The sequence below is a fragment of the Mandrillus leucophaeus genome, unplaced genomic scaffold (genome assembly GCF_000951045.1).
Source record: "Mandrillus leucophaeus isolate KB7577 unplaced genomic scaffold, Mleu.le_1.0 Scaffold224, whole genome shotgun sequence".
Lineage (NCBI taxonomy): Eukaryota > Metazoa > Chordata > Mammalia > Primates > Cercopithecidae > Mandrillus > Mandrillus leucophaeus.
This window is the reverse complement of record NW_012102299.1, coordinates 587,507-613,647: the sequence shown is the minus strand read 5'-3', so window position 1 is coordinate 613,647 and position 26,141 is coordinate 587,507. Positions and strand designations below refer to the sequence as shown.

General features: G+C 35.9%; 1 protein-coding gene across 2 annotated transcripts in view; it reads left to right on the top strand.

Moving 5' to 3' along the window:
• OPA1 (optic atrophy 1 (autosomal dominant)) overlaps positions 1-26,141 on the top strand; it is a 96,964-nt gene that overhangs the window by 58,076 nt on the left and 12,747 nt on the right. For both annotated transcript variants that reach the window (XM_011981334.1, XM_011981335.1), the window contains 7 exons: positions 1,111-1,263; positions 2,929-3,037; positions 3,517-3,596; positions 6,866-7,006; positions 8,943-9,059; positions 10,369-10,462; positions 11,193-11,303. In XM_011981334.1, the coding sequence (XP_011836724.1) occupies positions 1,111-1,263; positions 2,929-3,037; positions 3,517-3,596; positions 6,866-7,006; positions 8,943-9,059; positions 10,369-10,462; positions 11,193-11,303 (805 nt within the window). The remainder of the gene's footprint in view (positions 1-1,110; positions 1,264-2,928; positions 3,038-3,516; positions 3,597-6,865; positions 7,007-8,942; positions 9,060-10,368; positions 10,463-11,192; positions 11,304-26,141) is intronic.

Below are 26,141 nucleotides of genomic sequence, written 5' to 3'. Positions count from 1 at the left end.
CTCCCTTACCTCTGTTCTCAATTTCTTCAAGCCGCTTTCTAAGAACTCTAGCAGCCTCCCTGCCTAAGTTGCACATTGCTGAGCCCTGGCAGATCTTGACACATTTACCCCTGAAGAAACTAGAGAGCGGCTGCTCCCCCTTCACTAGTTCTCATTACTGGCACTGACATTTTTTCTGGGCCGTGTCCTGTGATAGGATATTTTCACATCCTAAGGTTCAAGCAGTGGAAGTGGTTATAAAAGCATCAATTTTTCTTTCCACTGCTGCTTTCTGTCCCTCAGCATTAGGTGTCATGGAAAGAATGTAGATCTGGTGAGAAGGTCAGGAAACATGGATCTTAATACTCGCCCCACCACTCACTCCGTATTTTTGGACAGTCACTTCTTTATGTTTAAAATGAGAGAGGGCTAAAATTCAGCATTAAAAAGCCCACTTAGTTGTAAGTAGATTTTGCTCTCCATTGATTTTGTTCTTCATTATTTTTGACACTGTGCTCTTCCTTTCACTTTTCAGATCACTAGGAGTTAGCTATAATACAAAGCTGAATACTCTTCAGCTGTGTTTGGAAGTGTTGGCGCATTGCTTCATATCTTTGCTTAAAGACAAAGATACGAAGATGACTGAATCATTAAGACATTTTAAACTTTTTACAGTGTGAAAGAAGCAGGCAAACTCATGTCTTAGAGGTTGAAATAAGTAAGTGAACTAACTTGGGTGGCAGGCTTAGATACCTTATCTTGAAGAGACCAGCCCTGTTCAGCTACAGCAGGTGGTGTCATGTAGGAATATGGGTATACCCTTCTCAGTCAGTTCAAGAGAAGCTCTCAGCGCAGACTTTTAAATGAAATCTCTCAATTTTTAAATATTGGCAAGCAATTTTAAAAATGTGAACCACTATGCATGTCTAGCAAAGCATATCTGGAAGCCATATCTGTCACCAGCAACCCATGTGAGACCTCTACATCATTGGCCTTTTAATGTAGTTTCACATATATTTTCTGATAAGCTGATTTATTTATCACATCTGGCTTGAGCTCATGTGTTATTTTTCATGTTAAACGTTAAAGTATGTAGTAATAATACACCTTTTTTCTTTCAAATAATTCTAGGTTGCTTGGGAGACCCTACAAGAAGAATTTTCCCGCTTCATGACAGAACCCAAAGGGAAAGAGCATGATGACATATTTGATAAACTTAAAGAGGCCGTTAAGGAAGAAAGTATTAAACGACACAAGTGGAATGACTTTGCGGAGGACAGCTTGGTATGTTGTTTGTCTACTGGGGTATCAGCCCCATATTTTTATATAACTTCTCAAATTGGTTCTTTTTCATAGGAGACTTTTTATATGACTAAATTACATTCTGAATTAAAAATAATGAAGTAAAGAAACAGATTTATGATCTGTAATCTGCCCTTTAATATTTCCCTGCCCTTCTCAAATCACCTGTTGCTGTTTCTTTCTTGGCTATCACTTCAGAAAAAAGTAAAACTTTGCAGTAAACAGACTCTGATAAACTTCTACAAATGTCATCTATTAGCCATTTTATGGGCCTGTCTGTAGATCACTGATTCTAATTTTACCCTCTGTGGTAATGAAAGGAACTAACTACATTGGTTTTCAGTGGACTTATAAAATGTTAGACTTATAAAATGTTAGACGCCTAAAATCATACCATCAGCTACCATGTATTGAAGCTCATTATGTGCCAGGAGCTCTGTAAGCATTATTTTATTTAATTCTTAACTAGTCCTATTATTGTCATTGACAGAGCTGGGATTCAAGCCCCTCTCTAATGGCAAAGCCTGGTTCCTGACACCACATGATAAATCTTTTGTTATGTAGAATGCTCTCACTACCAAAATCAAATCTGTTAAGTGTCTGCTCTGCTCAGAGAGTTACTAGAGGTGTTGTTGAATTACAGGATTGAGTGATTTTCTGGGAAAATGCAGAGCTGGCTGTGATTAGCCGGTTGTAATTATAATTTTGTTTTAAAGAAATGTTTGTCTTTATGGCCGGGCGTGGTGGGTCACGCCTGTAATCCCAGCACTTTGGGAGGCCGAGGCTGGCGGATCACCTGAGGTGGGGAGTTCGAGACCAGCCTGACCGACATGGAGAAACCCTGTCTCTACTAAAAAATACAAAATTAGCTGGGCATGGTGGTACATGCCTGTAATCCCAGCTACTTGGGAGGCTGAGGCAGGAGAATTGCTTCAACCCTGGAAGGGGAGGTTGCAGTGAGCCAAGATTGTGCCATTGCACTCCAACCTGGGCAACAAGAGTGAAACTCCCATCTCAAAAAAAAAAAGAAAACCGTATTTATTCTTGTTAAATGCCTTATTAAGACTGGCTTACTGAGAAAATAGTTTCATTTTTATTCATCCAAAAGTTATAAAATTTGGAAGCCAATTTCAACTGTAATAAATAACTTTTATGATTTTATAGACCTTTTAAGTGTCTACCTTATTACTTTTTTCATTGCTGTTAACACTGGGAATAATGGTTATTAATTTTTTTCTCCTCATTTTTGAAAAGACTACCATATAGGTCATATGGCAGAAAGGAGAGTTGAACATGATCTGAATTATTAAGCCCTGAATTTTAGGTTTCTAGATGTTGCATTTCATGTAGTTACATTTGTAATATTTTGTATAATGTAAATGTGTAGTATTACCCATGCACCTCATATGGTTAGCTTATTTAATTTGGGCCAGGAGAGAATCTCCATTCTATATTTTTTAGATAGCAAGCTAACAAATAAGCAGGCAAGTAAAAGGAGCTTATGCATTTTTGTGGGAAGGATATATTTTTATGCTGGTTTATATACATAGTTATTTTTCCATATTTACTAAGCTGTCAATTTGAATAAAACTACTAAAATGACGAGATGTAAAAGAAGTTAGCTTTTTCTTTTCTTGTTATTTTCAGAGGGTTATTCAACACAATGCTTTGGAAGACCGATCCATATCTGATAAACAGCAGTGGGATGCAGCTATTTATTTTATGGAAGAGGCTCTGCAGGCTCGTCTCAAGGATAGTAAGTAGAGACGCAGCTTATTGAGTTCTGAGTTCACAGTGGTGAAGGAGTTATCCAACTTTAGTGAACATTTGTAAAAATATATTTAACATTTAAAAGTCTTTGTCATTAATACTATAGTTGAATATTATTTGTGGAATTTTTTTTAGTCAACTGCTTTGTAGCTACTGAAACAAATGGACACATGATGCTTATATGTACTTATGTTCTATAAAGCTATAATGCAGAATATTTTAGTGTGTTTGCTATTGTACTTACAGGAATTGTATAAGCAATTATACTTTTATGTATCATAAACGCATGTATAATTAAACTCTTACATATGTGCCATATCAGTCATGTGGGCTTTTTCCTTTATTTCAACTGCCTTCATACTGATATAGCACTTTGAAATAGTTAAGAAAGCAAGACCATTATTAGTTACAATTTGTGTACAGGTAAGTGATAAAATTGTTGATAAGTTAATTTTTTTTTTCTAGCTGAAAATGCAATTGAAAACATGGTGGGTCCAGACTGGAAAAAGAGGTGGTTATACTGGAAGAATCGGACCCAAGAACAGGTGAAATAAACGCATCTCTAATCTTACGATGATATCATTGTGTTCATTTTCATTCAGGCATTAAAATATAACCTTTGTGTGGCTCTAGACCAGTCTCAGGAATTTTAAATGTTTTATGTCATCCTTTCTAAAATACAATGAATCTTTAGAATAAAGAATAAACTACATAAGAAAGTTTTTTTTAAGTGAAGTAGCCATGTTGTTAAAAGACAAGAGATGAAACATGCCCCTTTTGTGGTTGATTACTTTGTTCATTTCAATTCCCTGTTTGAGGTAAAAAGGAAGATTAAAGTTATGAACAGGCCAGGCAGAGTGGCTCATTCCTGTAATCACAACCCTTTGGGAGGCCAAGTTAGAGGAATCGCTTGAGTTCAGGAGTTTGAGACCAGCCTGGGCAACATAGCAAGACCTCTGCTTTATTAAAAGTCAAAAAAAATTAGCCAGGTGTGATGGCACATACCTGTTATCCCAGCTACTAGTGAGGCTGAGGTGGGAAGGATTGCTTAAGCCTGGGAGGTCAAAGCTGCAGGGAAAAAAACTTGTGAATAGAAGAAAATGATAAGGTTTTCAGAGGACGTACAGTGAATATGCTTGGGGGGGAAAAAGATACAATTTTTCTTGCCTTATTTTATTATCTTATCTATATCTATCATTAAAGTCCCTACCTCTCACCTCCACCCCTGTTCATTCCTTTCTGATTCTTATAGCTTCTTTTCCTATCTGATACTCAGTCTTGTATCACTGTCTCATTCCTTGTTCATTCCTTAAATGAAAGAATCTAAATAGAACATAGAATCTAACTACATAAATTAATGAAATAATGAAGATGAAAAAGATTTAGCATCCAATCCATTTTCTTTTCTTGTTTGCTTTGTTCCTTGAATTCATTTAGAGAAAGGAGATCAAGGAATGGAAAAATAGAGGAGAAAGAGAGAATAAAAATTGACCAAATGAGATGTCCCTATTTCTTTATATTTTCATTTTCATTTTAAACACAGAGTTAATTGTATAATCTATATCCTATTTTTTCCTAGTTTCCCACATTTCTTGTTTCATAAGTTCTCTATCAGACATGAGTCTCAACTTCCTCAAAATAATGAAGAGACAGTCTTCTTTTTCTTTGTGTTTTATTATTATTATTATTATTATTTTGGTAATGACTTCTGTGAAAAATGAGCCGTTAAGAGACTGAAGTGAAGCTGAAGAAGTGGACAGTTAGTGATTGGGTCATGCGTGTGTTCAGGGTGCATTGGTTATCTCTGCTCTACAGATGGGCTGAGAGGAGGAGGTCTGTCAGAAAAGAATTTCTAGGGATCCATCCAAGGTTTCTGACTTTGATAGAGGAAGATGCATTGATTAGAAAGAGCTGCTGTAAGGGAGATAAACTGCAAAAGAAAAATGGTGTCTGGCCTTCAAGACTTAGTGATATTAGGCCTAAAGTCTCTAGAACAATTGATGGCACTCCTCAGCAACTGACTGGTGGTTAATGTGCTTTGGCCAAACACTCTCTGAAAGAAATGATTCCTGCTAGTAAGTTATTTTTGTCAGGAACTTAAACCCACAGGGGAATCCCCTCAAGAGAAACAAAGGAATTCACCTGAAAGTCGGTGCAAAGGGTCTGAAAACCTAGAAGAGGAATCGGGAAAGAAACCCTTTGGAGAAGAGCCTTCTCCCCGCAGGATTTCGGGCAGCGTGTGCGAGACCCAGGCTGACTGTAGAACACAGGCCATGATTTGGAATATACAAGGGAGGGGCATCTGAATCACCTAGGGAGGCGTTTCTATATATTGTTCTGGTTTTTCCTTCAAAAGCTAGCCTCATGTCAGACTCACGGAGTCAAGCCCTCCTTCTCTGTCCTTTCTCCCTCCCACTCCCAGTTGAAAACAAGTGTTTTCAGCCTCACACCTGGAGGTCACAGGGAGAGACAGAGATTCTAGAAGAGGTTGAGAATATCCCTAGGTCTCACATTGTAAGTTCACTTAGCTGAATGACAGGATTTGGCAGGAAAAGAAACTTAAAGATGAGAAATCCATTCTCTGAAAAGTGTTTTGTGTTTTTGTGTTTCTTTTTTGTTCGTTTTCTAGGAAAATTCGTCCCTTTGAAACATTCTCACCTTGTTTGAGCCAAACGAATGGACATTTTGGTCAGGATAGATCCAAGAGTAGTTCTGTCTTCTGAGGGCCAAGTGTAGTGACAGTCAAGTGGTGATGGATAGAAAGGGGGAAGTAAAACACGAGGCAGGATGAGCTTGGGAACACCATTACCAGCAATTTCCTTTCCATCTCGGACTGAATAGTACATGTTTAAGCAAACAGTGAACTTTCTCTTTATCAAATGCTCTTTTTTCTAAAGTGTTAGTTTTCAGAGAATATTAATTAGTAGTTCCATTTACAAGCTAATTGTTTGCATGCATGTGTTAATCTTGTCTAACTACTCAGATTTCATAGCTGTGATAGAGTTTGGGGCAAAAAAAACCACTCAGTTTCATAGCTGTGGTAGATTTTCTATTCTAGTAATTTATTTAGGGTAATGATTGAATTTAAAGCTAGTTTCTTGTATCATACAATTTTGAGTGGAGGTTTGAAAAATGACAAGATTAATTTAACACAGTATAAGAATCTTGTTATCAAACATAACTAGTGTATGTACGTTTTCCTCCTTTGGTAAAGAGATTATGAATAATTACAGAAAAGAGACTGGAAGTGAATTTAAGAAGGATAGATACCTCACAGAAGCAGTCTGAAGTACCATTTTTTATGAAAAGGCTTTTTAAAAATCAAACTGTGCATTTTATATTTATTGAAAAAGAGACATGTCAACAGGTTAAATCCTTACAGTAATCTCGTTCTTAAGTGTAGTTCTTAGATACGAGGCATTTTAGAACGTCAACTCTTCCCATGCATTCAGGGTGCTTTTTCCTAGATTCAAATTATACCCTACGGTCAAGAAAGAAAGAAAATACATAGTAAGATTCCTGGTGCTGTAACTTCCACAGCAAAAACATTTCAGCAAAAGTAAACACATAGCAAGTATGGCTAATCCCTGGGTTTTTTCCTCGCTCATAAGGCAAATTGTTCTGCGTTCATAGGCCATTTACCATATTCATAAGCCAGGGTGCTGTGTTCTTTCTCGTGTTTCTTTCTTGTTTGTTGTGATTAAGCTTGTGGTATCTTTTATGCAATAGTAATATATTTATTAAAATCGAGACTGTTTTTCAAGCGCCAAATTGTGAACCATCTAAACACAGTCCTTTTTTAAACATTTTAAAGTGTGTTCACAATGAAACCAAGAATGAGTTGGAGAAGATGTTGAAATGTAATGAGGAGCACCCAGCTTATCTTGCAAGTGATGAAATAACCACAGTCCGGAAGAACCTTGAATCCCGAGGAGTAGAAGTAGATCCAAGCTTGGTAATAAATACTGCTGAAAAGCAGGAATCCGCTTCTTTAATATTTGTTTCTTGCAGTAAATGTTACTACAAGTGTTAGTTAGATATTTAAGTGCTTAATTTGACTTTTGTCATGTGTACATTCGCTGACAGTAAAAGCTTAGTCATTTTGTTTGCGTGAAGAGAAGGAATTTTATTCTCAGTATTGCTTCTTTAAGGGTAATGCTTTAATTTGTAAATGGGGAAATTTACTTTGGCAAGTTCAATGGTCAACAGTCAGTTCTTGCAGAATGGGATGAAGCCGACCCAGACCTTTGCCCCACATCACATTGTTTCAGATTGCAAAATAGAATTTCTGTTTAAAAATGGCATATGTTTAAAAATATATATGTGTTTTTGTGTGTGATTTACAGTCAAATGTAACTCAATTAGATGTGAGTGGATTCAGAAAAAATAAAAAATAAAAATGTTGTTTTTTTTTTAAATTAGATACGACCATTGAGTTCTAGCTCCATATTCCTCTTTTATTAGTGTGTGAATAAAAATAGTCTATACTTTAGGCTACTTTTTGCTTACCTTCATGATACTTTTTGAAGATGAATTTTAAAAAATACTTTTGGGCCTACGTTTTTTAAAAACTACATTCTCTACTGCTTAGTTAAGATGTAAGAAATTCAAAAGCTCATTATTATATTAGCTTAAGTGAACACAATTAGAAAAATAAGTCTAGTAGGGAAATCAATCATTAACAAATTGCAAAGCCACACAAACTCTTTTAAAGATTATATGCTATTTATGTTTCTGTACTTGAGGGATGAGTATACTTATTTTAAATTCCATTGGAGGTAAGAACAAGTAAAAAAAGAAAAATAAAATTGGTAAAACTCAAAGCAGTTATACATCTAGCATTATTTATAAATTGAAAATGAGATTGAAACTAATTATTACATCAGATATTTTCATTGAATATAGATTTAATTTTTATTCTCATTGGTCCCAGTTCTCGTTAACAATAAGTTATATTCAGTTTGACACTTTTAAATGTTATGTGGCACGTTGGTGAATACAGTAAGAGGGATTTTCTCTTCAGAGTGGTATAGAAGACATGTTACATGATTTTTTTTTTTTTAAGTTTTTGCTCATGTCTTAGGCATGAATTGATTGTATGTCTTAATTAGTTTCTAAGACCAAGAAAACCTCAGGTTTGTTAAGTGACAGTTTGTTCAGCGTACTTTGCAAAGCTATAAAATAAGTAGCAAAGTACCACAAGAAGAATATTGCATGGACTAGATGTCAGGACATGTGAATGCTAGTGTATTTCCGTTATATTAGCTAATAATATGTCCTTTAATAATTGCTACCACTTTTCTGACCTCACTTTTCTTTTCTGTCTAATGGGGTTGATGTTTGTTCTTGTTAACATTATTGCTGTTTTGCTCAAAGAAGGACAGAAGGTATTAAAGAATATTGAATACTCGGACTATCTAGCAATGAAGTGGTAGGAATCATACTGGTATGGTAGCAGTGAAATTTGATAAACAGAAAGGAAATGTTGAGTTGATAGACGTGATCTGAGACTGTCTTCTTAGTCCTAACTCTTCTTAGATAAGGCTTTCAACCTCTTTTTGCATTGGTTTCCTCACGTCTAACTAGGGGAAGATAATACCTACCCTATCTACTCCACAAGATGATTATTTAATTATGATAACAGCATTTGTTTAAATCCTTGCTAATTTTTAAGTGCATAAACTGGTAATGGTTCAGAGTAGTAGTAGATCTAATCTTTGTCTTAAAAAAAGTAAGTGAATAAAAAAATTTGAATAACTATGTAAAGAATAACCTTGCTTTTACTTTTAAGTAACTTTTTTGGTAAATAAATTTTTTGTACAACTTCTCAGAGTGTGATTGATCAACATGAATAGTATACAGTAACTCTTTGTTTTCTTTTCTCATTTTAGATTAAGGATACTTGGCATCAAGTTTATAGAAGACATTTTTTAAAAACAGCTCTAAACCATTGTAACCTTTGTCGAAGAGGTTTTTATTACTACCAGAGGCATTTTGTAGATTCTGAGGTAGGGTTTCCAAAAACAAAGAGAAATATTTTTAAGCAATAGTTGTTAAAGTATGCTTAAAAGTAAACTTTAGCTTAAGCATTAATTTTACGTCCTTTGATCATCTGGGGAAAAAAAGTATGTATAATTTTTAAAGAATAATCTAACTCTTATCTTTTCAAAGATATTTGCCACTTTGTTAGTAACTACATCTTACGTGCGTATTATCCCCAATGCTTATAAGAATGTGTGAATATAAATAGTAAAAAAAAGTGTGAATATAAATAGTAAAAAAATAAAGTAACAGGAAATAGTCTCTTATAATTCCCTGACCTATAAGGATTTTAGTTAACATTTTTATGTATTTCTTTTCAACTTTTTCTATACACAGGGAGAGAGAGAGAGAAAGAGAGGGAAGGAGAAAGTGTGTGTGTATCTGTGTGTGTGTAACATAACCACCCATTTGCATAATGGAAATCATACTGCAAAACAATTTTTATCATGCTTTTTTCAGGTGTCATAATTATTTCTCCATATCACTAAATCTTGTTTAATCATGAAGTTCTTGTATTAGGATGATTCATAATACAAAGTAACCCCTAGGTGGCAGCAGGCTGATATATTTTGAGCGTTTTCTTACAAGCAAAAATGCTTTCAAATATCCTTTTGAAAAAGCTCAGTTCATCAACAATCTTATTTAATTGAGACCTCTGACATGCTGTTCTTTCGTTTCCAGTAGAAGAAAATAAATTCGTATTTAAATGCACCTAATTAAAAGTGGCAAGTTTTTTTGCATAATTTTAATTGTGGAGGAAACTTCTTTCTATAGAAACTTCTGTAGAAAGAAGAAACTTCTATAGAAACTGCCTTCTATAGAAAAAGCTTCTTTTTAAATACATCAATCTATTTTCATACACAGCTGAATTTTAAAAATGACTTGAGTGCAGACTCAAAGAGAAGGGGTTAACCTAAGGACATATTTAAGATAAATATGGTTAATGAAATGAAATATAAATGGAGGGTATATGCTATGAATTTCAACTTACATACAATGTAATGGAATTGTCTACTACTCAAGCTTATTTGCTTTGTCACTAGAATTAAAACAAAGCTATCTAGGTGTCAGACATATAGAAGCCAAATTATGTAAAATTTCATGGCTCCGTACAGAAAGGATTCTGTAGCTTAGATCTACAGTATATGCATTAGATAAATCTGGGTACTTTTTAAGCTTAGGACATATGTACTGGTTCTAGTAGTTGTATGTGTTTACGATTATAGTTTTCATTTTAACTTTGCATCTGGTAATCTTAGTTATTTAATATTTCAGTTGGAATGCAATGATGTGGTCTTGTTTTGGCGTATACAGCGCATGCTTGCTATCACCGCAAATACTTTAAGGCAACAACTTACAAACACTGAAGGTAAGCCACATAGGGACTGCAGTCTTATTCTGACATTAAAAAATAATAGTGGTGATATCCATATTTAATACAAGGATGCCAAAATACTTCCCTAAAATAGATTTATTAGAAAAACTGGCCAGGTGTGGTAGCTCATGCCTATAATTCCAGCTCGTTGAGAGGCCGAGGCAGGAGAACCGCTTGAGGCCTGGAGTTTGAGACCAGCCTGGGCAGCATTGCGAGACTCTGTTGCTACCAAACAATAAAATAAATTAGCCGGGCATGGTGGCACACATCTGTAGTCCTAGCTATTTGGGAGGATCCCTTGAGCCCTAGGATTTTGAGGCTCCAGTGAGCTATGATCATGCCACTGCACTGTAGCCTAGGTGATAGAGTAAGACCTTGTCTCTTTAAAGAAAAAACAGAAAAAGAAATTATTATTTGCTTTTAAAATAAACCATAATTGGAAAAGATGGGCTATAAAACATACCGGGAGTTTATTTTCATTGCATGAAACTCTTTTGGGAATTGACTCCTAGATATCACTTAGTTTTTTGGGAAATCTGCGCTTCCATTAGAGTATATAGCTTGAGAATATGACATTCTCTGAGACTCTATGACTGTGAAAAGTATTAACTTAGCAATAGTTCTAACATGATAAAAATTTACTCTCCATATATAGGTTAATTTTATCATCTTTATTCATTTATAAAAACGATGCTTCTCAGGTTTTTTAACTTTCTTTAAACAGTTAGGCGATTAGAGAAAAATGTTAAAGAGGTGTTGGAAGATTTTGCTGAAGACAGTGAGAAGAAGATTAAATTGCTTACTGGTAAACGTGTTCAACTGGCGGAAGACCTCAGTAAGTAGTTCTTCCTGCCCTCTACCTTACTACCTTTCCACCTTTCCCATTTCCATTTGCTTGTTGATCCATTTAATCTCAAGCTTACAGAAAAGGTACAAAGAATTGTGCTGGGCGCCGTGGCTCACGCCTGTAATCCCAGCACTTTGGGAGGACGAGGCGGGCAGAAAACAAGGTCAGGAGATCGAGACCATCCTGGCTAACACGGTGAAACCCCATCTCTACTAAAAATACAAAAAAATTAGCCGGGCGCGGTTGCGGACGCCTGTAGTCCCAGCTAGTCGGGAGGCTGAGGCAGGAGAATGGCGTCAACCTGGGAGGCGGAGCTTGCAATGAGTGGAGATCCTGCCTGGAAGTGCACTCCAGCCTGGAAGAAAGAGTGAGACTCTGTCTCAAAAAAATAAAAAGTGTGTTACAATGAATTTTTTTCTTCTCCAAACTATTTGCGAGTAAGTTGATGACCTTAAGTCCTATCACTTCCAAGTAGGTTCATGTATAGTTCTTAGAAACCAATTTTCTCACAGCAACCAAACACTGATAAATTACAATATCTAGTTCTCAGACCCCTTTCAAGTTTCACCCATTCTCCAGTATTATCCCTCCATATAACAAGATGTCCCAGGCTCAATACTGACCCAGCTTCCTTTTTATGAAGAACGGTGTTTAAAAATGGAGACCTAGACATTATATATGCTCACTGTTATTAGAATATCACTGTTCCCTGGTTTCTCAGTGGAAAGAGCTAGGAAATAAGTGTTGCGTATGTTTGTGTGTGTGCAGGTGAACATACACACACTGGCATCTGTACTCCTAAATCATGTGTATATTTATATATTAAAACCTGAGTTGATACTGATGCTTCCCATTTTAACCCAGCTTACAGGATTTGTTCTAGCGTTCTCCCTTTCGGTATTTGTCACTCCCTTTCCTGATGGAAAATGGGCTTCTAGTATCCTTCATATATTTTCACATTTTGGTCAGTCCTCCTCTGCATAACCAAACTTGAGTGAAGACACGTCCTTTTCCATTGCAGAAATGTTCTTTTTCGCCAGCTTGGACTCTTAACTACACACCAGGCCATTAAATACATGGTGCCACACCCAGCCTTGACACTTCTTTTACCTCGTCTGGGCTCTGACATCTGTGCCAGGTTGCTTTTCTTCATGGAGTCCTTTTTACTGAGCTCTGCTCTGACGCTTCGTGCCGGGTGCCTCCCCATCTCATCCTTCCCACCTGCTAGCCCCTACCCGACCCCACAGATTCCCTCTTCACCTGAAGCCAGACCATGCCTTTGTGGAGATACCCTCTTTACCCTGCCTGTGCTTTGCCAGCCTGCACCAGGCCACCCTCCTGCACAGATACGCTCCTCCTTACTGGACCAGGCTACCAACAGCCCCGTATGAATCCATTGTAACCCAGGTCAGACATTAACACCTACAGTAGGCTACCGCAGCTTCCCCTTCCCACCCTCCTAGCTTGGCCCTACTAATAATCACTTTGTCACTGTTCAGAGGGATATTTGGTTCTTTCTTGTAGGTTCCTAGCTTTAAGATAGGATTGCCTACTAAAATTTACTTAGATCCTTGAGAACTCAAGGAAATCAGTGAAACATTATTGTTATTAAATAAAAATAAAATACCTGTAGTTGGTTCCTCTGTTTGAGCCTGTCTTGTTACAAGTTTCCCTTATTTCAGCTTCGTGTAACCAAGTATTTTTTTCTTTCAATTTTTTTCTTTCAATTTGCTGTCTTACTAGTTTTCTGATATCTAAAAGGAAAAAAAGTAGATACTATTAAGAAATTAGAAGTTCTGCAAATTTAAAAGCAGTTTCCAAGCTGAATTGTAGGATTACAATACAATCAATAGGAATATCCTGAAGAAAACAGGCAGGGTTCTTCTGTTTTATACCCTGTGCCTGCGCAGTGTGCTCTCCCCTCGTCATCAGCCCTTGTGGTCTCATTCTCTCCCTCTAGTAATAATCTAAGGTCTGCAGTGCTTTCTCCTTTCCTTTTCTTTCTTCCTTTAAATATTCTTCTTTTGAAACATTTTAACTTTTATTTTCATTTTCTGTCACTTTTGGTTTTTTTCATGCCACCTTGGCAGTATAGTTAAGTTTGTGCTAACGTAGAAGATTAGTGCTCAAATCTGAATTGCCATTTACTACTAGCTGTGTCATTCTCAGCGGGGAATCTCCCAGAGCTTCTTTATTTGTAAAATGACTATTATAGTGGTTGTTTCTCAGCATTGTTAGAATTACTTCAGCAAACATTTGCAAGTCCCTGGTTCATAATTGCATGCTAAATTAGCATTGTTACAGGAAGAGGTATGTCACTGTCACAGTGTATACAAATATATTTCTTATATATCCCTCATGATATAATTATCAAGACAGTGAAACAATTCAATGAATTTTACCAGCATAACACATTTTTAAGTGATTGAAAAATCGTAAGCATCTTGTCTTATGTTTTTAATAGAGGCTTTGCAACACCGTCACTCTCCGCTCCCAATTTGATTATTTTTAAAAAGTGGATTACTAACTCAGATAGGTACACAGTCAAGCCAAGTTTTATGTTCTACTGGTGGTTTTCCTGAGAAAGCAGTTATGTAACTCCCTTGGAATGATTTACTGCTTTTGTACATATAAAATTGTGGTGGTGTTAACGTACCAAATAATGTCCTTGAAAGCAAGGGTTTTGCCAGTGACTCAGCTCCGTCAGTCACCCTCAACGAGATGAGCCATGACTTTATCCATTAGTTGGAAAAGAGTCTGGAGAGTGCCTTTTGCTTATTGTTTATCGTTGGTCTGACACTTGGGAATATGGTCATGGCTACTTCAGCCAGCCAGAAAACTTTCAAAATTTAAGCTATTAATGTATTATAAGGATCAAAATTTCTAGTGTAACCTGTTCAGTTAGAACATAGTATGTTGGTTAATTGGATTTGGAGAAAAGGAGGCAATCAAGTTATTACAGTTTCAACATGTTGCAAAAGATTGTATACATTGTTAAAATGTTGATGCATTCATATTTTATGTTTTTTTTTGCCAGTTTTAAGCTTGTACGATTTTAAAGCATTTTCTCACCTTGGAGACTCACTGACTGCCCTTTTTTTTTTTTTTTTTTTTTTTTTTTTGAGATGGAGTGTAGTGGCTGGAGTGCAGTGGTACAATCTCAGCTCACTGCAAGCTCCGCCTCCCGGGTTCAGGCCATTCTCCTGCCGCAGCCTCCCGAATAGCTGGGACTACAGGTGCCCGCCGCCTCGCCCGGCTAATTTTTTGTGTGTTTTAAGTAGAGACGGGGTTTCACCATGTTAGCTAGGATGGTCTCCATCTCCTGACCTTGTGATCCACCTGCCTCAGCCTCCCAAAGTGCTGGGATTACAGGCATGAGCCATCGCACCCGCCCCTGACTGCCCTTTAAGATGAGTACATAAGTAGTAGTAATACATTTTTCTTTCATATCCTGAAGGAGATATACTATGTTCACTATTGAAATGAAACCATAAAGCTAGAGTTAGGAAGATTGAAGAAATGAAAAAGCTCACATGATTTTTGTCTCAGGAGAGGCTCTTCTAGGAAGGAGGCTCTTCGAGGATTCTTCGGAGATGCGGTGGATTCCATAGCTGGAACAGGGAAAGGACAAGATGAGCCTGTGGGTGTAGAAAGGAAGGGAGCGCTTGAAAGATGAAGAGGCGATGTCAGCAGGTCACAGAAACCCTCTGAAGCAGGCTCCAGTTGGCCAGGCTGGGGGCAGTTTGGGCTCCAAAATAATGACAGTAACAAATTTTAACTCATTGAATGAAATAGGAATCCATACATTGGTAATTATGTAAATAGAGGAATAAAACCAGTGATGCAAAAAGGTATGTGTATGTCATCGCACAAAATATGTTCACAGAACATATGTACTAATTAAAAGAGGGAAAAGAGTAACTTTACAGTGGAGAGGCCTGGCAATCATCACTTGAAGCAAGTGGTCAGAGTTAATACTATCAGTAATGGTCAAATCAAAACCATACGCCATCCTCTAAAATGCAAGAAGACTCCTGCAGTACTTCTAGTATATTCTTACCAAAGATGTAGAACTTAAATTTGGTCATAGCAATACATGAGACAAACCCAAGTTAAAGCACAGTCTGTAAAATAACTGGCCTGCAATCTTCAAATGCATAAAGATCATGAAAGACAAGGAAAGAGTGAAGAACTGCTCCAGTTGGAAGAGACTTAAAACTAAATGCAATGTGTGATCCTAGATTGGATCTTTTTGCTCTAAGGACGTTAATGGGCCAGTTAGTAAATTTGAAGGGGATCTGAGGGTTCCTTCCATTGTAGTAATATATCAGTGTTAATTTTTAAATTTTGATTGTTAAGTTGGGATTATTTAGGAAAATACCCTTATTCATAGCGAATACACAGTAGAATATTTGGGGATGATAACACATGATTACAACAAATGTTTCAGGAAAAATGTGTTCTTTGTAGTGGTCTTGCAACTTTTCTCTAAGTCTGAGAGATTGTTTTCGCATAAAAGGTTAAAGGTTTAATTTTGTTTTTTTAACTGATAATGGATTAGGGTCATGTGAAAGTACTTTAGAGAAAACAAGACTTTTGAAAACATCATCTGTGAAGACGTTGAAAGACTGAGTTACCTCTTGGGTAATTTAATAGGATATGCAGCTGATTTTTCCACCTTAATTTCTTGTTTGCAGTATCTACCCATACTTAGAATTGTCTGGTCTTAAAATATGCCCATTAGGACTTTCATGAAATTCTTTTGATTTTTGTAGAAAGTTCAGTTTCAGAGGATTTTTTTAAATAGATATTTAAGTTTGGTGTCAACTTAGATAAAATCTATTTGGATTCCCAGTATAAATTTTAGTAATGTGTCCAATCTGTTTATTGAAATAGACTACAACTTTAGAATACTTTCTTTAGAGACATGAAGATTGGTACGTTATGGCTCAATTCAAAGTTTTTCTTTCTATTATGATCTATTTTATGATTCATAAAATCTATCTTGTGTTTGTCATCATAAGTGGAATTTGTTTTCTGCCCCATTCTACCTCAGAAACTAAGTATCTGGGCACCCATAACAATTGGTAGTAGTGTTTGCTTTGCTACTAAGCCAAGTTTCACCAGTACAGTGGGTAATTATTTTATTGTTCTATGAACATTGTATCCGCTGTTTACTAGGTTATTGTGAGGTTTTGGACCTTCATAGAAATTGCTTGGAACTGTTGTTCACTAAAGCCTGTTATACTTTTTATTCTCTGTGCATGTCATCAGAGACTCATTGATACTGACACATTCGAGGGTCATTACTGATCGTTTAGATTGCTCTAAGACCTAAGGGGTCTTGGTCAGACGTGGTGGTACATGCCTGTAATCCCAGCACTGTGGGAGGCTGAGGCGAGTGGATCACTTGAGGTCAGGAGTTTGAAACCAGCCTGGCCAATATGGAGAAACCCCATCTCTACTAAAAATACAAAAATTAGCTGGGCGTGGTGGCCGACGCCTGTAATTCCAGCTACTCTGAGGCTGAGACAGGGGAATCGCCTGAACCCGGGAGACAGAGGTTGCAATGAGCCGAGATCACACCATTGCACTCCAGCCTGGGTAACAGAGACAGACTCCATCTCAAAAAAAAAAAAAGAAAAAATCTAAGGAGTCTTTTGTCCTTATTTTACAATAAATTTCTTTTGATTTTGTGTAAAAACTTGAAACTGTTTTTGAATGTAAAGTAACATTTGAATACTTTTCTTGTGCCAGATATTAGGTTAAATGCTTTATGTGAATTTTCATTTGATTGTCACAGCTTTTGAGTTAGGTAGTTATTTTTCTCATTTTACAGTTGAAATGGAGGGTTAGAAACCCATAGGTAGTAGATGCTAAAGCTGAGATTTGGACCTGGGTCTTCTAACTTTTAACTACTGGGTCTATTAAAATAATTTGGGAGGGAGGAAAAAACTCAGGCCTTTGGAAAATATGATTACATAAAATTGTCCTTTATACTGAGAAGCTTCCATAGTTACCAGTGTCCTTCACAGGGTTGATCAGAAAGACGTACATATTAGTGATGATGATAATGGTGAAGATAATCATTATTACCACAGGTACTTCTTATAATATAAGTATCTTTGGATTTTAAACTTTCAAATTGTATGAAAACTTTAATAGAACATCTGAGTAAATGAACAGTACAGTGTGCATGAAACCACTAAGCAAACTAAGGGAAATTAATTTTCTTTATATGATTTGTTAACATATCTCTAGATATACTTTATCAGATTCCACCATGGGTAAGTAGCGCCTAAGTTGCCCCGTATTTAGAGTTTTTCAATGAGGTTGTGTTCCTACGTAGAATCCTAAAGTTCAGCTATAACAGATATATTAATAAAGTCTATAGAATCTTTAATTGAGCATAATGGTGGCTGTTATTTTAAGTTGAGGCTTTTTGTTGAGCTGGATTGAAAGTGCAACTTATTAGAAGTTGCAGTATATTTCTTCCTGTTTCTTGTTCTTTATGTGAGCAGAAGATATACTTTAGTAGACCGAACACTTCAGAGCTGTATCTCATTTACCAATAAAATGTGAAAACAGTGGTAAATTCCTTCACTTGGGCTACCATTGTACAGGCCTATTTTAATGGTATAGTTTGCTATCCTTTATGTTAAAAGCAGTATAGCTTAAAGAGGCTGGTAAATTGGAATTTTCCAATATCCTCAGCTTTTTTTCCTCCTGCAGTTAATTTGCTCTGCCGACTCCCTACGCGAGGTGGCAACAGCTGGCCCTTTGACTGGAGCTTGGGGGGATTAGAGAGTAGGGATCGCAGCAGCGTGCTCGGCCTCTTGCCTCTGTTGACTGTTCTTTATTGTTTGATGCCTGAGCATCTCCCAGACAGCAAGCAATTGTTTCTCGAAACTTAAAGTTTGTTTCTCTTGGGAGTAGACAATGCTGTTGGGGCTTATCTTTGTGTTTCTTCACTTTCCCAGTCTCCTCTTATCCTCCATCCTATGCTTTCTCTTGATAATTAGAAAGGAGCAAAGATACCACCTTTTTAGTTAGGTCTGCATGAGATTCTAAAACTTAGAAATATAGGCTATAGATGGAAGTTTCTTTTTTCAGTAAACCACCTCAGTAACAAATCATGTTTTAAATGAAAACTTTGTTCTTCATAATATCATTTAGTGAGAGAAAACAAATGCATTAGTGCATTTTTGAAATTATGGTACTAAAAGGGAGCAGCAGCAAGGTGACCTAATGCTGCCATTTTAAAAGCTAAGATTAGAAATGTGTCATAACTGCTTAAACCTAAAACAGTCCTTTCACTGACTCCAAAATATAATTCTAATTTATAGGATAGTTATAAGAAATCTCTATGCCATGTGGAAACTTGAATAAAAAGTAGTCAGAACATAGCTAAATAGAACCCTGAGGTAGGCAGAATGATTTTATTCTTCACATTTAGAAAAGAAAACGTCAGTTAACCCTGGAACTTAATTTCTACTAGTGACTTCACATTCCGACACTTCTCCCATACCTGCCAGACCCTTGAGTGTTGTTACGGATGAGAATATTGTCTGTGAAGTAGTATGAGATGGAAATTTTCCTAGGAAGATTATTGTACTCGAAATTTGGAACTGAAAATTGTGGAAAGGGGAAGTGATGTGTTTAAAACTGTTTGTGGAGGTGGGGCTCTGCCATGTGTATTTTGACAAAGCTGCACAGGTGATTCTTGCCATCTCCCATTACTGTCTACCCACCTGCCCCTGAGCTGGCACTCCAGAGAGTTCTTTCAGTACATAGCAAGATAATTTCTCATGCTATTAATTGGGATAAAATTGAAATATATTTATTTGTAGAGCCTGAGAGACAGAGGCACTTTGGAAAATTTGGTGAGCAATTTGAACTGCATCTGTACTAGTATGTTCTTTTTGTTTCTGTAGACTTAACCAAAGAAAGTAAACTTTAAAGGGACTTTAAAGGCATCTGCACTAGTGTGTTCTTTTTGTTTCTGTAGACTTAACCAAAGAAAATGAATTTTAAAGGAAGAGAGGGTGACACCAAGTTGTAGAATTCTAGGTACATAGGTTCAGAGGAGATTTTTTTTTTTTTTTAAGGAAAAAAAAACAAAAACACCCAATCAAAAAGTGTAGAGCAGGGTGTCCCGGAGAGAACACATGAACTAATCATCCCAGCAGTATCGTTCATATCTTGGTACTGTTGCTCTGTTTCCTTGGCTCACAATACCATTTCATTTCTCCTGGTTTTTAACACATCTCGAGGCAACCTTTTCCCTTTCTTTTTATGCACTTCTCTCACTGTGCCTCTTCTATGTCATCATCACTTCAACCTAACCCAGTATTTTTCTCCTACCTACTTATTTACCTTCCTTCAGTGACTAAAAACCTTGCTCAGATACTGCCAGTGTTGTTTAATTGAGCAGAATAGAAGCTTCTCACTATAGGCAACTGTAAATCAACGAAAATAACCATTTAAAGAAGAAAAACATTTTCATGTCTATCATGGTTGATCCCTTCTGCCAAAGTGATTTGGTTCGTTCATAAATTCCCCATACCTTGTGTGTTGCATATTGTGCTGTACATGTTTACTGAATGTTCGATTGTGATCTTGTAATACAGACTGTTCATTAGCCCCCTTCTCTTGACTTAAAAAGTTGAGGAGAACTAACTCTTTTCATCCCAAGGAAACTTTCTTCTACTCTGTCTTGCCAGGAAGTTACTGCTCTTTTCTCTTATAGAGCAGCTTGCATCTGTGGCATTCACTCCTGTTCCTCCCACTGCTTCCATCTTGGCAGTCTGACTTTCATCTATATCAAAACCACTTATTGATGGACCACCAATGATTTCCTAATGCCAGTCTACCCAGCTCACCAGGAAACTTCAATAACTCTTTATGTTTATTAGGAATTTTTAAGTTTATTGGAATACATTCAAGTGCTTTTTGGAATGATTATATGATATAGAAATGTATATGTTTGAAAGACATTAACATTGTTTTTTTTCCTCTTCACTACAGAATAAACAACATACTTGTTTTATGGTAACAATACTTGAATTCTTTAAGGTATCTTTTCATAAATGTGGCAATTTTAAAAATCTAGCCTTTGTAAAATAATTTTTTTATAGTAAGACGATTAACACATTAAAGCAACTAGCGAAGATAGTGAAGAATTATTTTTACCTTGAGTCTGTATAGATGAAGTAGGCTCTGCTTTGTGTTGGAACAGAACAAACAAACAAAAAAACCTGAGTTGATACAAAGATAAAGTAATCCTCAGGGAAAGTCTTCTGTGTTAGAGAAGTAGTTATTTACACACCAAATTCCCCGTGACAGTGCCTGAGTAGTGTGGTTTCCAGGTTATTGATGAGAAAATCGAGACCCAAAATGGGTCTTTTAGAATGGAGTACATTTTTCATGGCCTAAGTCTGTCTTAAAAAGTCACCATTGAGGAATACTAATAAATTAGTACGAGAGTAAAAGAACATTTTCTTTTCTATAGTATTATACATGCTGCTGGTAATCAACACTTTACTAGCAAGTATGTTCTTTTGCCTTAAACTCAGGTTTTAACTGATTAACAATAAAGACAAGAATGTTCTCTACAATAATGTATGGATTAAATTTGCCATTTATCATTTTAAAGTAGGTTTTATTTATATACTATTGTGAAAATACTCTTATGTATCCAAAAGGCCAATGCACAAATTTTTTTTTCTTTTTCTTCTTTTTTGAGAAAGAGTGTCACTCGCTGCCCAGGCTAGAGTGCAGTGGTGTGATCATGGCTCACTGCAGCCTTGAACTCCTGGACTCGAGTGATCTAATACCTTTAAAGTTGGGAATAAACTTTATCTTAAGCGTTTTTATTTTAAAATTGTTATGTTTTTGCATATTCAATTGAAAAAGTAGAATGTAGTAATTGAAAACCTAATCACAAAACAAATCATTGGACTATGCAACATTATATAAAAAAAAAATTAAACAAGATATGAAATCTTAAGAGATTGGTGGATCGATGCACATGAAACTAGTAACCTCTGTTAAGCACAATTCTCCAGGTAGTTGGAGAAATTAGTTAAATGTGAAGAGAATTTTAATTTTTCACTATTTTGTACATTTCTAAACTGTGTCTCCCACAGCCCTTCTCCCCCAGAGAGCACGATTCAGAATTACCTTTGAAATGTTATAGTCTTAATTATCCTATTCATGGAATGACGAAGCTATTACATGATGTGCTCTATCTTAAAAGTAACAGATATTTTCCCAAGTAACCTATTGCCAATTGTGATGCCAAGAGACATTTCATGGGACAACATGGTCATTGCTCATCATGATGCCATCCTCAGTGGTTGGGCAATTCACAGTGAATTCTCGTATCCTGTAACTATGCATCATGGATCCGTCATCTGAAAATAAATCAAAATCTTTATTAAACTCAGTTTTCACACTTGTACCACCCATTTAAGATTCTTTCATTGTTACCTCCTGTGTATAGAATGTTTCATTTTAATTTCTCTTAGAACAGCTCACTCATCTATTCTCTAGTTTCAATATTCTGAGCAGTGGAAGTTTGCTGTTTTTTGTTAACTTCAGTTAGATCTCTTTTCTGGGCCAAGAATTAAAGCCTTTTTATCTTCAGTCTCTCCTTTTGTTGGCACTGCTTCATTGTCTGTGTCATATGTACAGATCTGTCTTTAGACTGATCTTTACCAAAGTACACTACCGGAATTTGAGGGTGTTTTTTTTTTTTAATATCCTTTTTATTATGACAGAGCTAGTGTTTATGCATTGTGGGAAATTAGAAACTATAGATGGCAAAATTTTAAAAACTAATTGCCACCACCCAGGGTTTAGCACTGTGGTTTAAGACAATTTTGAATGTGGTCCTAGGGACATAATTTCTGGACACATTTTTCGTGAAGAGGTCTCAGGTTGGCTTCTTACACCCACACATCTTCAGCTCATTGTCATTGCCCCTATTTTTAATTTCTCATCGCTCAGTGGGCTAAATTTTTCTTCATTGTCTTCATATAAACTTATTTCAGAAATATTCATTAAGAGGAATAAGCAGCATTAGTAAAAATGAAACCTATGATACCAGTTACTTTTATAGTTCAAGTATTCGGGAAGCCATATTGTAGCATAGCACGTACTGAAAATCACTGTCCTTTGAACAGTAATCCCATACCTATATTTGGTACCTGGCCTTCCCGTATGTGCTTGTGTATTCATTATATCTCCTTTCTTTCTTCAAAGATGCTCAAGTCATTCTCATCTTAGAACTAATGGGTTGAACCTTCCATGCAGTCTAGTAGCTACTGTGAACTCTAATCTCTATTACAAAGGTTAGCTCTTTGAGTCTCACTTCTACTGAAACTGTGTTTTTCCCAAGATTACTGAAAATTTAAGAGAAAATAATGACCCAGGCAGGCATTCAGGACTAGAAAATACTTCCATGTACAGAAAACCAAACACCACATGTTCTCACTCATACGTGGGAATTGAACATTGAGAACACATGGACACAGAGAGGGGAACAACATACACCAGGCTGTGTTGGGGCATGGGGGGTGAGGGGAGGGAACTTAGAGGACTTAGGTGCAGCAAACCATCATGGCACACATATACCTGTGTAACAAACCTACACATTCTGCACATAGATCCCGCTTTTGTTTTTGTTTTTGTTTTTGTTTTTTAAGAAGAAATAAAGGGAAAAAAAAAAGATTTCAAAACTTTAAAAAAAAAAAAAAAGAAAGAAAATACTTCCTTGTAACTGCATCATTTGGTACTTTGGAGTCCATATCCTACTTGAAACTCTAGGATCTGGCCCTCACATTTATATAGTGCTTTACAGTTTACAAAACTTCTGCTTGTCCATGTGTGTCTTGTAAAGTCATATGAGGCTTGTAAGGCATTATATGCCCATTGTTCAGATAGAGAAATTAACATTCATTGACGTAAATGGTTAAGCCAATTACATAAATATTTATGGCAAAGCTGGGGCTAATCATATGTGTTACAGATAGGACTTTTTTTAGAATTGTTTAGGTATTCTGTTCATCATTTGTCTTTGGGTTTGTGTTTGTGGTAACCATAGACAACCAAGTTCATGTAATTTGGCTTCTTTTTTTATGTGATTTTTAATATGTGTTAAGGATCTATAACAATGAATTTGCCTCCTAAAGAGGTACATAATGTTTTCATTCCTCAAAAAAGATAATTCTCAGTTTATAAATCTATGTATACTCAGTGCCAGTTGAATTTTGTGATTGTTCTTTTCAATAGAAAAGAAATTGTCACTTAAAGGTGATTTTCTAATTTAATTTAGTAAGTGAAATTAGTTTAGAAGTTATTTTTATTTTTCTGAGCCTGATTCTCACTCAGTTGTGATAAACAGCACCTCTGTAAAATAAATTCAGTGATAAACCAAGAACTTCTGAAATCAGCCTAACATGAATACCTGTTCTTCTTGTGCTAAGTTTCATAATACTTTATCCTAATACACCATTTTTTTAAGAGATGGAACTTTTTTTGCTTTCACCTCACCTAATTCATAATTTTAGTAAAACCTACAATTTTTAATTTCATTTTTTAATAAATTTTTAGTTTGGTTTGTAAAGCAGAATTACATTCTCTGATCTTATACTTTCTTTTACTTTTGAAATTACAGTGATGAACTGACTGTTTAAGAATCATTCTCATGATTCATTCGTCTGTTTTGCCTCCTTTTTAAAGCTTCAGCACTGAAAGTCTTTTGACAAACCAATATTTATAACAGTTTGACAGCAGGATGAGGAACAGCGTTTGTCTTTGTAACAGCTTGAAGAAAGACCCTTTCCAGGACCCAGTCATGCAGTTACAATCTTGACCTCTTTCTTATGCTGGGAACATGCATACAGCAGCACCTCCCATGTGTTTTCTTGTCCCATTGACTGTCCATTCACTTCCCATCTGTTTTGCAGTCTTAAAGGAACAGAAGGGGCCCTCTTATAAATCTGTCTTTGCAGGTGATAAATGATGCCTATCTCTTTAAGGGCTGCCTGGGTGGTTTTCCTTTTCTTAGAACATTTCTGCTTTCCTCCTAAGTAAATTCAGGGAAAAATATAATTTTAGAAATAAGAGAAAAAGAAAAACAAGATGAATTTTTTAAAGCATTTTTAATTGATTTAGAATATTTTACTGATCTTTTTTAGTCTTCCCAATTAATAATGCCTAAATCATATTTTTTTAAATGTATTATCGACATTTAAATTTTTATCAGGGAGCAAAATGAATGTATTCATTTTGAAATAATGGAACTTTTTTTTTTGAGAAAAAGCAATGTATCATTAATGAGTTAACATATAAAATAACTTTTTAAGTTTTTTGTCATAATTTAAGTGTGGAGCATCTTATGTATTGGATACAAAAGTAAAATATTCCAGAGTAAATCATTGTAATCTTATGGTAAAATCTATTCATTTTTTACATTTAAAAAGATGATCATAAATCCCATAAACATTTATGCTTTTACTTCTGTTGCTGAAAATAAGTATTATAGGAATAGATATTGATATCATTGGGTTTGCTAAGAATTCAGCTGAAATAAAAATAATTTACTTTTTCTCCCATGCAGAAATTATTTATGCAAGGTTTTATGTAACAAATATTGTCCCTCCGTGGCCCTGCAGAATGTTCTTAAATTACTGATTTAAAAACTATTACCAGTATAAAATGACCACTTTTAGAATATTGTGTTGTATTATTTGAATCAGCTGGCTAATAATATATCTTCTACAGACTAGCTTGTTGGTTTATTAATTATCCAAAAGGAATTTGAGGCAACTTACATATATCCTATGCAAAAGATAAAACTACTTACGTGAAAACTTTGAGTTGAAGGAAAAGGAAAATCCAGGCAAGTGAAATAAAGTAAAATATAAGATAGAATTGGTGCCCCCTCAAAATGCATGCTCAAGGGTTCTACATACAGGCAGACCTCATTTTGTTGCATGTCACTTTATTGCACTTCACAGTTACTGCATTTTTAACAATAGAAGTTTTGTGGCAACCCTGTATTGAACAAGCCCTATTGGCACTATTTTCCCAACAGCATGTGCTTACCTCACGTCGCTGTCACATTTTTATAATTCTTGCAATATTTCAAGTTTTTCCATTATTATTCTATCTGTCATGGTGATCTATCATCAGTGATCATTGATGTTTGTATTGTAGCTGTTTTGGGTACCACTAACTAACTGTGCCCATATTAGTCAGTGAACTTAATCAGTACATACATGTATCCTGGCTGTTCCACCAACTAGACATTCCCTGTCTCTCTCCTCCTCTTCAGGGCCTCCCTATTCCCTAGGACACAACAATATTGAAATTTGGCCAGCTAATAACCCTGCAATGGCCTCTACATGTTCAACTGAAAGAAAGAGTGCCATATCTCACTTTAAATCAAAAGCTAGAAATGATTAAGCTTAGTAAAGGAGGCTTGTTGAAAGCCAAAATGGGCCATTAGCCAAAGTGTGAATGCAAAAGAAAAGTTATTGAAGGAAATTAAAAGTGTTATTCCAGTGAACACACAAATGATAAAGCAGAACAGCCTTTTTGCAGAAAGTTTTACTGGTCTGGATAGAAGATCAAACCAGCCATAACATTCCCTTAAGCTAAAACCTAATCCAGAACAGGTCCCTAACTCTATTCAATTCTCTGAAAGCTGAGAGAGGTGGGAAGCTGCAGAATAAAATTTGAAGCTAGCAAAGGTTGATTCGTAAGGTTTAAAGAGGAAAAAAGCCATTTCTGCAACATAAAAGTACAAGGTGCTGATGT